This window comes from Schistocerca gregaria, chromosome 3, assembly GCF_023897955.1.
Source record: "Schistocerca gregaria isolate iqSchGreg1 chromosome 3, iqSchGreg1.2, whole genome shotgun sequence".
Lineage (NCBI taxonomy): Eukaryota > Metazoa > Arthropoda > Insecta > Orthoptera > Acrididae > Schistocerca > Schistocerca gregaria.
In genome coordinates, this window is record NC_064922.1 from 874,855,576 (window position 1) to 874,871,521 (window position 15,946).

General features: G+C 40.1%; 1 protein-coding gene across 1 annotated transcript in view; it reads left to right on the forward strand.

Annotated features, from left to right (window-relative positions):
- Positions 1–479: 479 nt before the first annotated feature.
- The window catches only part of LOC126354954 (RNA-binding protein with serine-rich domain 1-A-like), a 54,582-nt gene continuing 39,115 nt past the window's right edge, over positions 480–15,946 (forward strand). Inside the window, exons 1-2 of the mRNA XM_050005036.1 lie at positions 480–663; positions 754–897. Coding sequence (XP_049860993.1) covers positions 632–663; positions 754–897 — 176 coding nt within the window. The 5' untranslated portion in view covers positions 480–631. The remainder of the gene's footprint in view (positions 664–753; positions 898–15,946) is intronic.

The following is a 15,946-nucleotide window of genomic DNA, read 5'->3' on the forward strand; positions in this document are numbered from 1 at the left end:
GACACCAGGGCAGGCAGCTCCCTGTCACGCGACAGCCGCCACTGTAACAGACGTTGACCTGCCTTCGCTAGTCCCCCGCTAACTGAATTTCTCGACCTTGCTGACATAATGAGGCCGGTCTCCGAAACTGGAACATACTTCCGATGTGGGCCATGTTCAGAGCAACGATAACGGACCTTGTCTTACTGCTAACAATAGAAGAAAAAATCTGGAAGGAGGTGACATCGCTAAAAGAGAAAAAGAAAATATCTACATTTCACAGACCTCGGAGATCTAGTAAAAATCGCTGAGTTCATCTTCACGTGAGAGAGAATCATCCCCTGAAGAATAATTCTCTCTCGTAACATATGCCAGACAGTTCACAGTGTTTGACTGAATATAAATGTAGAAGGAGCTAGACCTACGCGTACTTTTTATGAATTCTCGCTTCTCATGTGCTACTGCATTGAGCACGTAAACTCTTTGTAGTACTTACTGATCGATTGGAACATCGATAACGGTTCGAGTCAATTGGTGCCTGAAGTTCATAGATGTAATTGTACAGTGTGTGATTGTCTGTGACTGTGTGAAACATAAACAAACTAGTATTGGTGTCTGTTGTCGCGTTTGTGTTTTAAAGTTTCCTTTCCTCATGCCTGTGGAAACGGTAACGAAGAAGAAAATGTGAGTTGCGGTTGTGCGTTCCCCGCTCTCCATCCTTACCGAATGATTTCGATATGAAACGGCTACTTAAATTTTCATTTTTTTCTCCAGGGCCAGAAACCGACGCGCAAGTAATAACGCGAAGAGTGACTCAGACTCCGGGGCATCGGACAAAGAAAACAAGAAAGAAAGAGGCCGTGATAAAAAGAAGAAAGCTCCATCTTCGTCCAGTGGAAGTGGCAGTAGTAGCCGCAGGTACATGAAAACGGGTCACAGCTTTGTAATAAATAATTTTTTATTGTGGTACTGCGCCGTATTATTGTTTATATTCTGTTTGTTTTACTTAGATATCCCAGTCGCGTTCCGTAACAATGTCAGACTCACAGTGTTGGAGTATCTCATTTGTAGGATTATTCACCTAAAGTCATAAAGCGGCTGTTGTGGCCTAGAAATTTCGATTATAATTTCGTTTCCAGTTGCATATTTAATGGTGTAATACAGTCAAGTTAATTAATCATACTCTTTTTGCATGATAAATACATATCTTTGTCAATATTTCTTATTGTAGGATGTAAATTTTCGTACATAGATCTAGTGTATTGTGTTTTATTCATCTCATGACGTGCATTTGCAATCCATTTGGTTTGCGTACAGGAGACATGTCAAAAATTTATAAAACAATTACAATGATTTTTACAGTGATAAACAGTAGCACTATAGAGAATGAGATTTTCAGTCTGCAGCGGAGTGTGCGCTGATATGAAACTTCCTGGCAGATTAAAACTGTCTGCCCGACCGAGACTCGAACTCGGGGCCTTTGCCTTTCGCGGGCAAGTGCTCTACCATCGGTAGCCCAGATGGTAGAGCACTTGCCTGCGAAAGGCAAAGGTCCCGAGTTCGAGTCTCAGTCGGGCACACAATTTTAATCTGCCAGGAAGTTTCAATAGCACTATAATAAATAACGACACTATAAGGGTAACACATTGTACCCAACTCAAATTTCCAGTTTGTCCCGCATGAATTCGTCCACTGAGTAATAACACTTCAGTGTCAGTATCTCATATAGCTTTCTTTTAAGTGAACCTAAATTCATCTGCATCAACTTGTTCCCTTTTAATTTATTACAAATTTTCATTCCCTTGTATTGAGGTCCCTGGGCATACAGTCTGAGGTGGTGGGTGGGGAGCATAAAATTTTCTGTTTCTTGTTTCATGTGAATGGACAAAATGGTTTCCCTCAAATAATTCATGCCTGGTGTACAAAAATATATTAATCTCACATATGTATAAGGATGGCAGAGTTAATGTTCTAAGTTTTCTAAATAATGGTCGACATGGTTCTTTGTGATTTGCAGTGCACATATTTCGTATGATTTTTTCTGTATTTTTAGTATCCGTACTATGTTTGTCGAGTTATCCCAAAAAACAATACTGTACCTAATAATGGATTCGAAGTACCTTGTATATGCTACTTTTCTGTAATGTATGCATGAACAGTTTTAGGATTTTCCACACAATGAAAAAGCATTAGATTTCAGCCATTTTCAGCATTATGTAAAGCAGTGATGAAAACTGACTAGGGAAAACTTTAACAATTTATCTTTGCCGTCATTAAAGCTGTTTGCGAGAGGAGAACGTGTTTGATAAAAACTTATTTTGATGTTACAGTAATCATACTGTAAACTTCTCAAACATGACTGACTGCTGTTATTGGCACTTTGCCAAAGTCCATATGAGAAAATGCACTAGCTTTGCTGTATATTTGAAATACATATTAAAATGGCTACAGTACGGTGTGTAGCAAATTCAGCACATATAAAATCAGTATTTTCTGTTACTGTGTCCAGTTATAATAATAATATCTTTTATCACTTGATCATTACACTAATAGATATCAAACAGACAACAATTTAGTTAAGTTAATACATACAAGAAGCCAACAGCCTTGCTGCAGTGGTCACACCATTTCCTATCAGATCACCAAAGTGAAGTGCTGTCGAACTGCGACACTAGGATTTGTGACCATCCAGCCTGCAGAGCACTGTTGGTAAGTGGAGTGCACTCAGTCCTTGTGAGGAAAACTGAGGAGCTACTTGATTGAGAAGTATTGTAAACTGACGTACGGCCGGGAGAGCTGTATGCTGATCAATTTCCCCTCCATATCCGCATCCAGTGACACCTGTGGGCAGAGGATGACATGGCAGCCAGTCAGTACCATTGGGCCTTCATGGCATGTTTGGGCGGAGTTAAGCTTAGTTTTTTTAATACATACTAAAAACAATGGGTTAACGACTGAAGTTACAGTGTTATATTAAAGTAATGTATTTTTTCGTCTTATACAATGTGTTGACAACTGATCTGGCATATAGTGTTTTTTTTTTTTTTTTTTTTTTTTTTTTTTTTTTTTTTTTTTTTTTTTTTTAATTGAAGTTCTGGAAGATCTTGTGCAACTACTGGCAGCTTATATACATACATTTAAGCTCAAGGGGTTCATAGGTCTTTGTAGTCTATGGCATTGTTTATCATAGTCATGGAACTGTTTTTAGGATTTTGATTCTCACTCTCTTTATACCTGGTCCCAGAAGGAACATTCAATATTTAGAGATATGTCAGAATGATCATTCAAAGCCAGAAAGCATTGAAGATGTGGGCTGTGAAATACGTACCTTAGGAGCTATGAGCACTTCTTCATCTTTGTTTCTGTGAAGCAAATCTTCTCTATTGCCAGCTCTTTTGTTTTCCATATCTTCTTCTTCTTCTTTGCCATACTGTCTCCTCCCAGAATATGAACAAAGAGCCTGCAGTGGAAGAGATTTGTTTCACAGTGTCAAAGATGAAGATGTGCTCATAGATCTTAAGGAATGCATTTAAGAGCGTATTTTTGCTGGCTTTTTTTGCCTCAAATTATTGGTCTTCTAGCTATGAATATTGACTATTCCTCCTCAGGCACACTGTATAAATCAAAACATAGTAGTATTTGTTCAAAGAACTGAGTGCCATAGTTTGGAAAGATCCGGTTAGCATAAACAAGGATTCAGTGATCTTAAGGCCACTATAGTGTCACTGAATATGGCTGTAAATAGGAATACAAAGAAAGGCAGGAAGATCTTTGTGCTTAGCAACAGGAAACAGATTTCAGATCAGCTGACTGGTCAAAAAGAAAGCTTCATCTGAAACACTAACAATGTTGAGGATCAGTTAACAAAGTTCAGTAGCATTGTACATTACTGTTTGGACAGGTATGTGCAGAGCAAAGTTGTGAGGGATGGAAAAGGTCTGCCATGGTTCGATGGCCTGTTTTGAAGCAGCCATGAAAGTAAAGAGAGAATCTCTGGAAATTTAAACGTAGCCAAAGTCTCACAGACAGGCAAGAATGTCACAAAGCCAAAATTAGTGTAAGAAGAATCATGCATTAAGTGTTCAGCCTATTTGAAAGTAAAATTTTGTCTACTTACTTGAAAGAAAATGCTAAGAAGTTGGTGCTTGTGTCAAATCAGTCAACAGATTGAAACCACCTGTCTAGACTCTCTGTAGCCATAATGGCACTGAAGTGGCACTGAAGCTGAGGACAGTGTAAAAAAAAGTCATGATAATAAACACCTGTTTCACAGAGGTAGATCACACTGTAGTGCTGCCTCTGAAGCATCACACAAATGGCAAAATGGCTGATTTTTGTTCAACACACGGAAGACTACTGGACCTACTGGGATACCAGTATGATTTTACATAGAAAATGCGAAAGAATTTACTCCTCTTGTAGCAGCCGTGTACTGTACATCTTTGGTGGAGCAAGTTTTCCTGATGGCTGGAAAAAAAAGCACAGGTGATACCTGTTTTCAAAAAGGGTTGAAAAGACACACACAACTATAGATCTGTGTCTCTGATGTTGCTCAGTTACATAATTTTGGAACATGTTTTGTGATTGCATATTGTGACATTTTGACATTTCTGGAGACTCCGAATCTCCTCAGTAGGAATCAACGTGGTTTCCAAAAATGATGATTATGTCACTCAGCTTGCTTTGTTCATCCACAAGACCCAGAAGGTGGCAGATATTAGCACCCATATAGATGCCATGTTCCTTGACTTGCATAAGACATGCAGTACAGTTCCGCACTGCTGCTTACTGAACAAAATATGAGCTTGCGAAATATCAGGCCAACTGTATGACTGGTGTGAAAAATTTTTAACGAACAGAACACAGCATATCATTCTCAGTGTAGAGAAGTCTTCTGATGTAAAGTGACTTGGAGCGCAAGCCAGGGGAGTGTTATAGGTCCATTACATTTCACAATATTTATAAATAATATAGTAGACAGCATCAGAAGGTCCATGAGGCTTTTTGCAGATGATGGTGTTGTATACAGAGAAATCATGTTAGAAAATTGTAGGGACATGCAGGAAGACCTGCAGAGGATTGATGCTTGATGCAGGAGTGACAATTGACCCTCAGCAGAAACAAATGGAATGTATTTCACATAAATAGGCAGCAAGATGCATTATTGTATGATTGGACTATTGCAGAGCAATCACTGGAAGCAGTTTCATAAAATATCTAGGGCTGTAAGTACGGAGTGATTTAAATTGAAATGACCTCGTAGAACATGAAAGGCAGATGCCAGGCTGAGATTGTTTGGCAGGATCTTCAGCAGATTTAGTTCATCAGCAAAGGAGATAGCTTACAAAACCCTCGTTTCACCAATACTTGAAAACTGCTCATCAATGTGGAAGGATTGATAGTTTAAATAGAGAAGATCCAAAGAAGAGCAGCATGTTTCATTATAGATTTATTTAGTAAGCACGGAAGTATCACTGAAATGGTTAACCAACTCCAGTGGCAGACACTGCAAGAGAGGCATTCTGTGTCTGGTGTGGTTTTCTTTTAACATTCCAAGACCATACATTCCTAGAAGAGTCAACAAATACAATTCTCCCCCTACATAAATCTAATGAAGAGACTATGAAGATAAAATTGGAGAGATTCGAGCCCACATGGAGGCTTACTCGCAATCATTCTTTCCGTGATATATTCTCAGCTGGGCAAGAAACGAAGGAGGTGACAGTGATACACATAGTACCTCTGCCACAGACCACAAAGTTGGTTGCGGAATATAAATATAGATGTCCTACTCCCACAATAGAAAGCTGCTGTAAACATCATTAGAGTTTCCCTACAAGATAATACCGTATGATGTAACACATATACAAAAACATGTAAAATAAGGTATTGCAATATAGACTCCATTTACACAATTCATTAGAGACCGTAACAATAAATTACTGTGGACAAGTTACCACTAATGTATTTTGTATGCTCAGTAACTTGTCATTTAAATATCCACATACAGTGACGCTTGTGGACTGAGGATGACACGGCGGCTGGTCGGTAACACTAGGTCATCTAGGGCCTGTGGATGGAGTTTACATTTTACCCAGAGAATGACACAAAAACATTTCCCAAACACTCCCTCCTCTGGCCTGACCCCTTCCAGTGATTGTTGCTGGGTGTTTGCTTTCAGACATTTCATGCCAACACTCATGTGTCCTGTTGTTGTTGCTGTCTTCAGTCCTGAGACTGGTTTGATGCAGCTCTCCATGCTACTCTATCCCGTGCAAGCTTCTTCATCTCCCAGTACCTACTGCAACCTACATCCTTCTGAATCTGCTTAGTGTATTCATCTCTTGGTCTCCCTCTACGATTTTTACCCTCCACGCTGCCCTCCAATACTAAATTTGTGATCCCTTGATGCCTCAAAACATGTCCTACCAACTGATCCCTTCTTCTAGTCAAGTTGTGCCACAAACTTCTCTTCTCCTCAACCCTATTCAATACCTCCTCATTAGTTACGTGATCTACCCATCTAATCTTCAGCATTCTTCTGTAGCACCACATTTCGAAAGCTTCTATTCTCTTCTTGTCTAAACTATTTAACGAATTTGTCTTCTTCAGAAACGCTTTCCTTGCCATTGCCAGTCTACATTTTATATCCTCTCTACTTCGACCATCATCAGTTATTTTACTTCCTAAATAGCAAAACTCCTTTACTACTTTAAGTGTCTCATTTCCTAATCTAATTCCCTCAGCATCACCCGATTTAATTTGACTACATTCCATTTTCCTCGTTTTGCTTTTGTTGATGTTCATCTTATATCCCCTTTTCAAGACATTTTCCATTCCGTTCAACTGCTCTTCCAAGTCCTTTGCTGTCTCTGACAGAATTACAATGTCATCAGCGAACCTCAAAGTTTTTACTTCTTCTCCGTGAATTTTAATACCTACTCCAAATTTTTCTTTTGTTTCCTTTACTGCTTGCTCAATGTACAGATTGAATAACATCGGGGAGAGGCTGCAACCCTGTCTCACTCCTTTCCCAACCACTGCTTCCCTTTCATGCCCCTCGACTCTAATAACTGCCATCTGGTTTCTGTACAAATTGTAAATAGCCTTTCGCTCCCTGTATTTTACCCCTGCCAACTTTAGAATGTCCGCAGCTCGTGGTCTCGCGGTAGCGTTCTCGCTTCCCGAGCACGGGGTCCCGGGTTCGATTCCCGGCGGGGTCAGGGATTTTTCACCTGCCTCGTGATGACTGGGTGTTTGTGTCGTCTTCATCATCATCATCAATCATCCCCATTACGGTCGGAGGAAGGCAATGGCAAACCACCTCCACTAGGACCTTGCCTAGTATGGCGGCGCGGGTCTCCCGCGTCGCTCCCCTACGCTCGGTAAACGGAGTATGGGACTCATCATCATCATCAACTTTAGAATTGGAAAGAGAGTATTCCAGTCAACATTGTCAAAAGCTTTCTCTAAGTCTACAAATGCTAGAAACGTAGGTTTGCCTTTCCTTAATACATTTTTTAAGATAAGTCATAAGGTCAGTATTGCCTCACGTGTTCCAACATTTCTACGGAATCCAAACTGATCCTCCCCGAGGTCCGCATCTACCAGTTTTTCCATTCGTCTGTAAAGAATTCGCGTTAATATTTTGCAGCTGTGACTTATTAAACTGATAGTTCGGTAATTTTCACATCTGTCAACACCTGCTTTCTTTGGGATTGGAATTATTATATTCTTCTTGAAGTTTGAGGGTGTTTCACCTGTCTCATACATCTTGCTCACCAGCTGGTAGAGTTTTGTCATGACTGGCTCTCCCAAGGCCGTCAGTAGTTGTAATGGAATGTTGTCTACTCCAGAGTCCTTGTTTCGACTTAGGTCTTTCAGTGCTCTGTCAAACTCTTCACGCAGTATCTTACCTCCCATTTCGTCTTCATCTACATCCTCTTCCATTTCCATAATATTGTCCTCAAGTACATCGCCCTTGTATAAACCTTCTATATACTCCTTCCACCTTTCTGCTTTCCCTTCTTTGCTTAGAACTGGGTTTCCATCATAGCTCTTGATATTCATGCAAGTGGTTCTCCTTTCTCCAAAGGTCTCTTTAATTTTCCTGTAGGCTATATCTATCTTACCCCTAGTGAGATAAGCCTCTACAACCTTACATTTGTCCTCTAGCCATCCCTGCTTAGCCAATTTGCACTTCCTGTCGATCTCATTTTTGAGACGTTTGTATTCCTTTTTGTCTGCTTCATTTACTGCATTTTTATATTTTTTCCTTTCATCAATTAAATTCAGTATTTCTTCTGTTACCCAAGGATTTCTACTAGCCCTCGTCTTTTTACCTACTTGATCCTCTGCTGCCTTCACTGCTTCATCCCTCAGAGCTACCCATTCTTCTTCTACTGTGTTTCTTTCCCCCATTGCTGTCAATTGTTCCCTTATGCGCTCCTTGAAACTCTGTAAAACCTCTGGTTCTTTCAGCTTATCCAGATCCCATGTCCTTAAATTCCCACCTTTTTGCAGTTTCTTCCGTTTTAACCTACAGGTCATAACCAATAGATTGTGGTCAGAGTCCACATCTGCCCTTAAATATGTTGTTGTTGTTGTCTTCAGTCCTGAGACTGGTTTGATGCAGCTCTCCATGCTACTCTATCCTGTGCAAGCTGCTTCATCTCCCAGTACCTACTGCAACCTACATCCTTCTGAATCTGCTTAGTGTACTCATCTCTCGGTCTCCCTCTACGATTTTTACCCTCCACGCTGCCCTCCGATGCTAAATTTGTGATCCCTTGATGTCTCAAAACATGTCCTACAAACCGATCCCTTCTTCTAGTCAAGTTGTGCCACAAACTTCTCTTCTCCCCAATCCTATTCAATACCTCCTCATTAGATACGTGATCTATCCACCTTATCTTCAGTATTCTTCTGTAGCACCACATTTCGAAAGCTTCTATTCTCTTCTTGTCCAAACTAGTTATCGTCCATGTTTCACTTCCATACATGGCTACACTCCAAACAAATACTTTCAGAAACGACTTCCTGATACACAAATCTATATTCGATGTTAACAAATTTCTCTTCTTCAGAAACGCTTTCCTTGCCATTGCCAGTCTACATTTTATATCCTCTCTACTTCGACCATCATCAGTTATTTTACTTCCTAAATAGCAAAACTCCTTTACTACTTTAAGTGTCTCATTTCCTAATCTAATTCCCTCAGCATCACCCGATTTAATTTGACTACATTCCATTATCCTCGTTTTGCTTTTGTTAATGTTCATCTTATATCCTCCTTTCAAGACACTGTCCATTCCGTTCAACTGCTCTTCCAAGTCCTTTGCCGTCTCTGACAGAATTACAATGTCATCGGCGAACCTCAAAGTTTTTACTTCGTCTCCATGAATTTTAATACCTACTCCAAATTTTTCTTTTGTTTCCTTTACTGCTTGCTCAATATACAGATTGAATAACATCGGGGAGAGGCTACAACCCTGTCTCACTCCTTTCCCAACCACTGCTTCCCTTTCATGCTCCTCGACTCTTATTACTGCCATCTGGTTTCTGTACAAATTATAAATAGCCTTTCGCTCCCTGTATTTTACCCCTGCCACCTTTAGAATTTGAAAAAGAGTATTCCAGTCAACATTGTCAAAAGCTTTCTCAAAGTCTACAAATGCTAGAAACGTAGGTTTGCCTTTTCTTAATCTTTCTTCTAAGATAAGTCGTAAGGTCAGTATTGCCTCACGTGTTCCAACATTTCGACGGAATCCAAACTGATCCTCCCCGAGGTCTGCATCTACCAGTTTTTCCATTCGTCTGTAAAGAATTCGCGTTAGTATTTTGCAGCCGTGGCTTATTAAACTGATAGTTCGGTAATTTTCACATCTGTCAGCACCTGCTTTCTTTGGGATTGGAATTATTATATTCTTCTTGAAGTCTGAGGGTATTTCGCCTGTCTGATACATCTTGCTCACCAGCTGGTAGAGTTTTGTCATGACTGGCTCTCCCAAGGCCGTCAGTAGTTCTAATGGAATGTTGTCTACTCCGGGGGCCTTGTTTCGACTCAGGTCTTTCAGTGCTCTGTCAAACTCTTCACGCAGTATCGTATCTCCCATTTTGTCTTCATCTACATCCTCTTCTATTTCCATAATATTGTCCTCAAGTACATCGCCCTTGTATAAACCTTCTATATACTCCTTCCACCTTTCTGCCTTCCCTTCTTTGCTTAGAACTGGGCTGCCATCTGAGCTCTTGATATTCATACACGTGGTTCTCTTCTCTCCAAAGGTCTCTTTAATTTTCCTGTAGGCAGTATCTATCTTACCCCTAGTGAGATAAGCTTCTACATCCTTACATTTGTCCTCATGCCATCCCTGTTTAGCCATTTTGCACTTCCTGTCGATCTCATTTTTCAGACGTTTGTATTCCTTTTTGCCTGCTTCATTTACTGCATTTTTATATTTTCTCCTTTCATCAATTAAATTAAATTCAATATTTCTTCTGTTACCCAAGGATTTCTAGCAGCCCTCGTCTTTGTACCTACTTTATCCTCTGCTGCCTTCACTACTACATCCCTCAGAGCTACCCATTCTTCTTCTACTGTACTTCTTTCCCCTATTCCTGTCAATTGTTCCCTTATGCTCTCTCTGAAACTCTGTACAACCTCTGGTTCTTTCAGTTTATCCAGGTCCCATCTCCTTAATTTCCCACATTTTTGCAGTTTCTTCAGTTTTAATCTACAGGTCATAACCAATAGATTGTGGTCAGAGTCCACATCTGCCCCTGGAAATGTCTTACAACTTAAAACCTGGTTCCTAAATCTCTGTCTTACCATTATATAATCTATCTGATACCTTTTAGTATCTCCAGGGTTCTTCCATGTATACAACCTTCTTTCATGATTCTTAAACCAAGTGTTAGCTATGATTAAGTTGTGCTCCGTGCAAAATTCTACTAGGCGGCTTCCTCTTTCATTTCTTAGCCCCAATCCATATTCACCTACTATGTTTCCTTCTCTCCCTTTTCCTACACTCGAATTCCAGTCACCCATTACTATTAAATTTTCGTCTCCCTTCACTATCTGAATAATTTCTTTTATTTCATCGTACATTTCTTCAATTTCTTCATCATCTGCAGAGCTAGTTGGCATATAAACTTGTACTACTGTAGTAGGTGTGGGCTTCGTATCTATCTTGGCCACAATAATGCGTTCACTATGCTGTTTGTAGTAGCTTACCCGCATTCCTATTTTCCTATTCATTATTAAACCTACTCCTGCATTACCCCTATTTGATTTTGTGTTTATAACCCTGTAGTCACCTGACCAGAAGTCTTGTTCCTCCTGCCACCGAACTTCACTAATTCCCACTATATCTAACTTTAACCTATCCATTTCCCTTTTTAAATTTTCTAACCTACCTGCCCGATTAAGGGATCTGACATTCCACGCTCCGATCCGTAGAACGCCAGTTTTCTTTCTCCTGATAACGACATCCTCCTGAGTAGTCCCCGCCCGGAGATCCGAATGGGGGACTATTTTACCTCCGGAATATTTTACCCAAGAGGATGCCATCATCATTTAATCATACAGTAAAGCTGCATGTCCTCGGGAAAAATTACGGCTGTAGTTTCCCCTTGCTTTCAGCCGTTCGCAGTACCAGCACAGCAAGGCCGTTTTGGTTAATATTGCAAGGCCAGATCAATCAATCATCCAGACTGTTGCCCCTGCAACTACTGAAAAGGCTGCTGCCCCTCTTCAGGAACCACACGTTTGTCTGGCCTCTCAACAGATACCCCTCCATTGTGGTTGCACCTACGGTACGGCCATCTGTATCGCTGAGGCACGCAAGCCTCCCCACCAACGGCAAGGTCCATGGTTCATGGGGGGAGGGCCCTTAAATATACACTTCAATAACTCGAAAGAACAAAGGTCGTTGGAGGGAAAGTTGGGTTACCAAACTAAAAGCACCAGTTACACGCTGAATTTTACTTTTATTAAACAAAAATCCATTTTTAGATTATTAAGATCATTACTACTGTGGAGGCAGACAAAAGAAGGCCTCAGCACAAATCTTTGCAGAACATCTACACTGATTTCTTCTTCTTCCTTTTCCTTGCTCTACAGCTCTTGATGAGCCTTGGTCTGTTCTCGGACATCATCCCATTTGCCCCTGTTTTCTGTCTCCATCTCTGACATCAATAATTTTTAGATCTTGTACGTCGTCCAAGTATTGAAGTTTTGGTCTTCCCCTGCTTCATCGCCCCACTGGGTTTTGTAGCAGTGCTGTTTTTCTTGGGTCCTCATGTTCCATATGACAGAAATGGCTGGTCCATTTTGGGCGGTTTATTTCGATAACTTTGATAGATTTTGTGTCAATGTCCAGGTTTCTGAACTATATGTAATATTGAACTTATAAAAAGCTTTATACATTTAACACATTGATCTTCTGAACAGATTTCTGGCCGTAAGTCATGTGGACAGCCCGTAGTAGCATTTATTAGCTAGCTGGGGGCATCTTTTTATTTCCAAACTAAACTTATCAGTCCTCCCAGGTAGGAAAAATGTCTAGTAGATTCTGTATCCAAGGTTCTCGGGTGTCCAGCCAGAACTGATCGTCGAAGTTCCACGATATTTCGCCGAATAACCATTCTGCCATTATCAGGTGGTGCTCTAGTAGATTCTGTTTGTACATGGTCAATTTCTGGCATCATATTTAGTTCTGGTCTATTATTTGAATATATTTGTTTTTTTAATGTTCACTTCCAGTCACATTTCTATCACTGCTGCTGCAAGTGTCAAAGTGTTTGGCAACTAGTTCTATTCTTAAAGTAATATCCAGTTCATTTGCATAGACTAGATCTTGCACCATTCTGATGTATATTGTGCCTGTTGTATTGATTTGGACAGACCTTGATACTTTCTCTAGTGCTGTATTAAAAACCGTTATGAGGTATTATACTTATGTTGTCTTTCTCCTTTAACTTTATGTACATTAGAAATTCTCCATTTTATTTTCACCATGACTGGGTAATGATCGGAGTCCCTATTAGCACCTCTGAAATCTTGGCAGTCTAATACATTAGAGTCACACCTGGTATCTATTAATGTCTGATCAGTTTGGCTCATAATAATGTCTGGCAACACCGATGTCCCTTAATGTATATTTTTATGCTGAAACTAAGTGCTAAAGACTGCCATATTAAGTGATGTAAAATTTTTCAAGCGGAGTGCTTTATTATTACTCTGTTTGTGGAGGCTGTATTTACCATTGGTAGAGGATAAGGCATGCTCCTGTCCTACGTTAGCATCATCAGTGTCTCCTATCACCATCTTTGTATTGTATTTTGGATACTGTCAATAAGCTTGAACCAGTTTCTCAAAGAAAGTATTCTCCTATTCTGCTGTCCTCTCCTCAGTAGTTTTGTGCATTTAAGAGACTGTATTTACAGAATTTCCCCTATATTTGTACATTACATATCTTTGGACTTGTTGCTTTAAATCCTATCACTAGTCGTCCAGTATCTTTATTGTCTATAAATCCCACACCAGAAATGTATTCAGTATTGTGGCTGCTATAGTACCTATTACCCTGTTGTTTGTGGAAGGTACACTGTCCAGCCAATTGTATCTCTTGCAAGGCCATAATATCCACCGTGTAGGTTTTTGCTATTCCAGTCAGATTTTCAAGGGCTCCAATCCTGTGTGATGTCTGTATATTTTATGATCTAGTTCTCATAATCATTGTTGCTTTGCTGTAGATTCCATCCGCCTTTGTTTCCTGGAGCTTTCAAATAAGGCATATTTTTGGGTACGGGTTAATAACCCTTAGCCCAACCCGCTGTTCTATGGAGAACCTTTTCTTGCATTCTCGTCTTCCCTGATCCTGTTTTCCTACTAGGATTGCATACCCTATCTTCCAAGGACTTCCTCAGGTTCCCAGGTTTCACCAACTCGAAATGACAGATGGAATTGAGTAGGACAGTCTAAGTTACTTTGACTTGATTAAAGTCATATTTTACAGATCACTACCCCATATCTAATTCAATGATTTGTTCTCTGATTGATAATTTGGTATTCGGGATGAAACTAAGTGCAACCTCTGAGTAAGTAAACATAATTATGTTTGTTGGTGGCCTAAAATGATTTTGTGAAGCCTGACATTGTCTGGAACAGAGACAACAGTCTTAACATAATTTATCAAAATTTTATTAAGAAATTTTACATGGTACTTTTAATGCCTAGATCACACTTTACATTAGACAGATAAAACATGATGATTAGTTTTGGTTGTGTACAACAATTGCTGGTGAATATGCATTGAAAGGTATTAATAGCAACAAAAAAAGGGGGGACTGTGACAATATTGATGTTAAAAGCATCACAATAAGGGAACTAGTGCGTAACCCATAATCTTGTGATTCAGGTACAAAGTGGGTTGGGGCAGTTGCAAAAGTAAAATTGCACCACTCTTCCATTATATGCATTGTACCATTTTGTGCAGTGAAAATAATCAATTATTGATAATATAATGTAAATAGACAGATTAAAAAATATACTGACCAAGCGGTGGCAGGGGAATGCATACACTAAAGGATTTAACTTTTACAAGTTTTCAGAGCCAGTGGCTCCTTCTTCTGGTGGAAGATTTGAAGGGGATTGAAGAGGGATGAAGGAAAAGCACTGGAGAGGTTTAGGGAAAGGGGTATAGTTTAGAAAAGTCACACAGATCCCCTGATCAGGGGAGATTTACCGTATGGGATGAGAAGGAAAGGCTGATTGTTGGGGACTGCTCTGGACAAGATTTGAAAACCTGAAGTGGAAGACAGGTTAATATGCAGAACAGAGATTATGACTAAAACATCGTATTCAAGAGTGAAAAGTTAAGTGCATTGTATGTAACGGGTGGGAGGGGGATGGCAAAAAATAAGCAAGTCAGAAAATGAAAGATGTTGAAAACTAAAATGGAGTGAAGAAAGGAGTAGTTACTGTGAATAAATGCTGAGACAGAAGGAATTAACACAAATTAAGACCAGGTGGGTGGCAAGAACCAAAGACATTTGTAGTGCTAGTTCCCACCTGCGGGTGACTTTTCTAAGCTTTACCCCTTTTCCTAAACCTCTCCAGTCCGGTTCCTTCACTCCTCTTCCTTCCCCTTCAATCTCCTGCCAGATGAAGGAGCCACTGGCTCTGAAAGCTTGTAAAAGTTAAATCCTTTAGTGTATGTATTCCCCTGCCACCGCTTTGTCAGTATATTTTTTAATCTGTCCATTTACATTATGTTATACAGTGAGTAAGCTTATGCAGTGGCAACCTAAATTAAAAAATGTCCCTCAACCTTATTGATGGGAGAGCATTTCAATGTAACATAAACATAGCCATTGTTACATTATATATACTTGTTATTGTCAAATAAAATGGACCTGGCCCAGCGAAACTAGGAAGATTTATCCGTTCTCTCTTACTCAGCCACTTACACTCTTGACAACCAGGCTGAGGATCAGCTTTTAATTCTTGTTGCCACATAGATCCATATAATAGGTGACTGATGCAATATTACTTGTTCAACTATCCTCCCTCCCCCCCCCCCTCCTCCTCCTTATTATGCAAAATATCTTGGTTGTTTTTTTACCTACGTGCATTGCAAGATTCTGCGTTATAACCTGGTTGAGCCTTGATGATGATTTTTTAACATCAGTATTGGCTTAGTCTGCTTTCTTGCATGATGATGACTATTGATACTGTTAAAGGCATATTCATGTGCATTTATGATTTGAACTGTCTGGGCCAGCCGCGGTGGTCTAGCGGTTCTAGGCGCTACAGTCTGTAACTGCGCGACGGCTAAGGCCGCAGGTTCGAATCCTGCCTCGGGAATGGATGTGTGTGATGTCCTTAGGTTAGTTAGGTTTAAGTAGTTCTAAGTTCTAGGGGACTTATGACCACAGATGTTGAGTCCCATAGTGCTCAGAG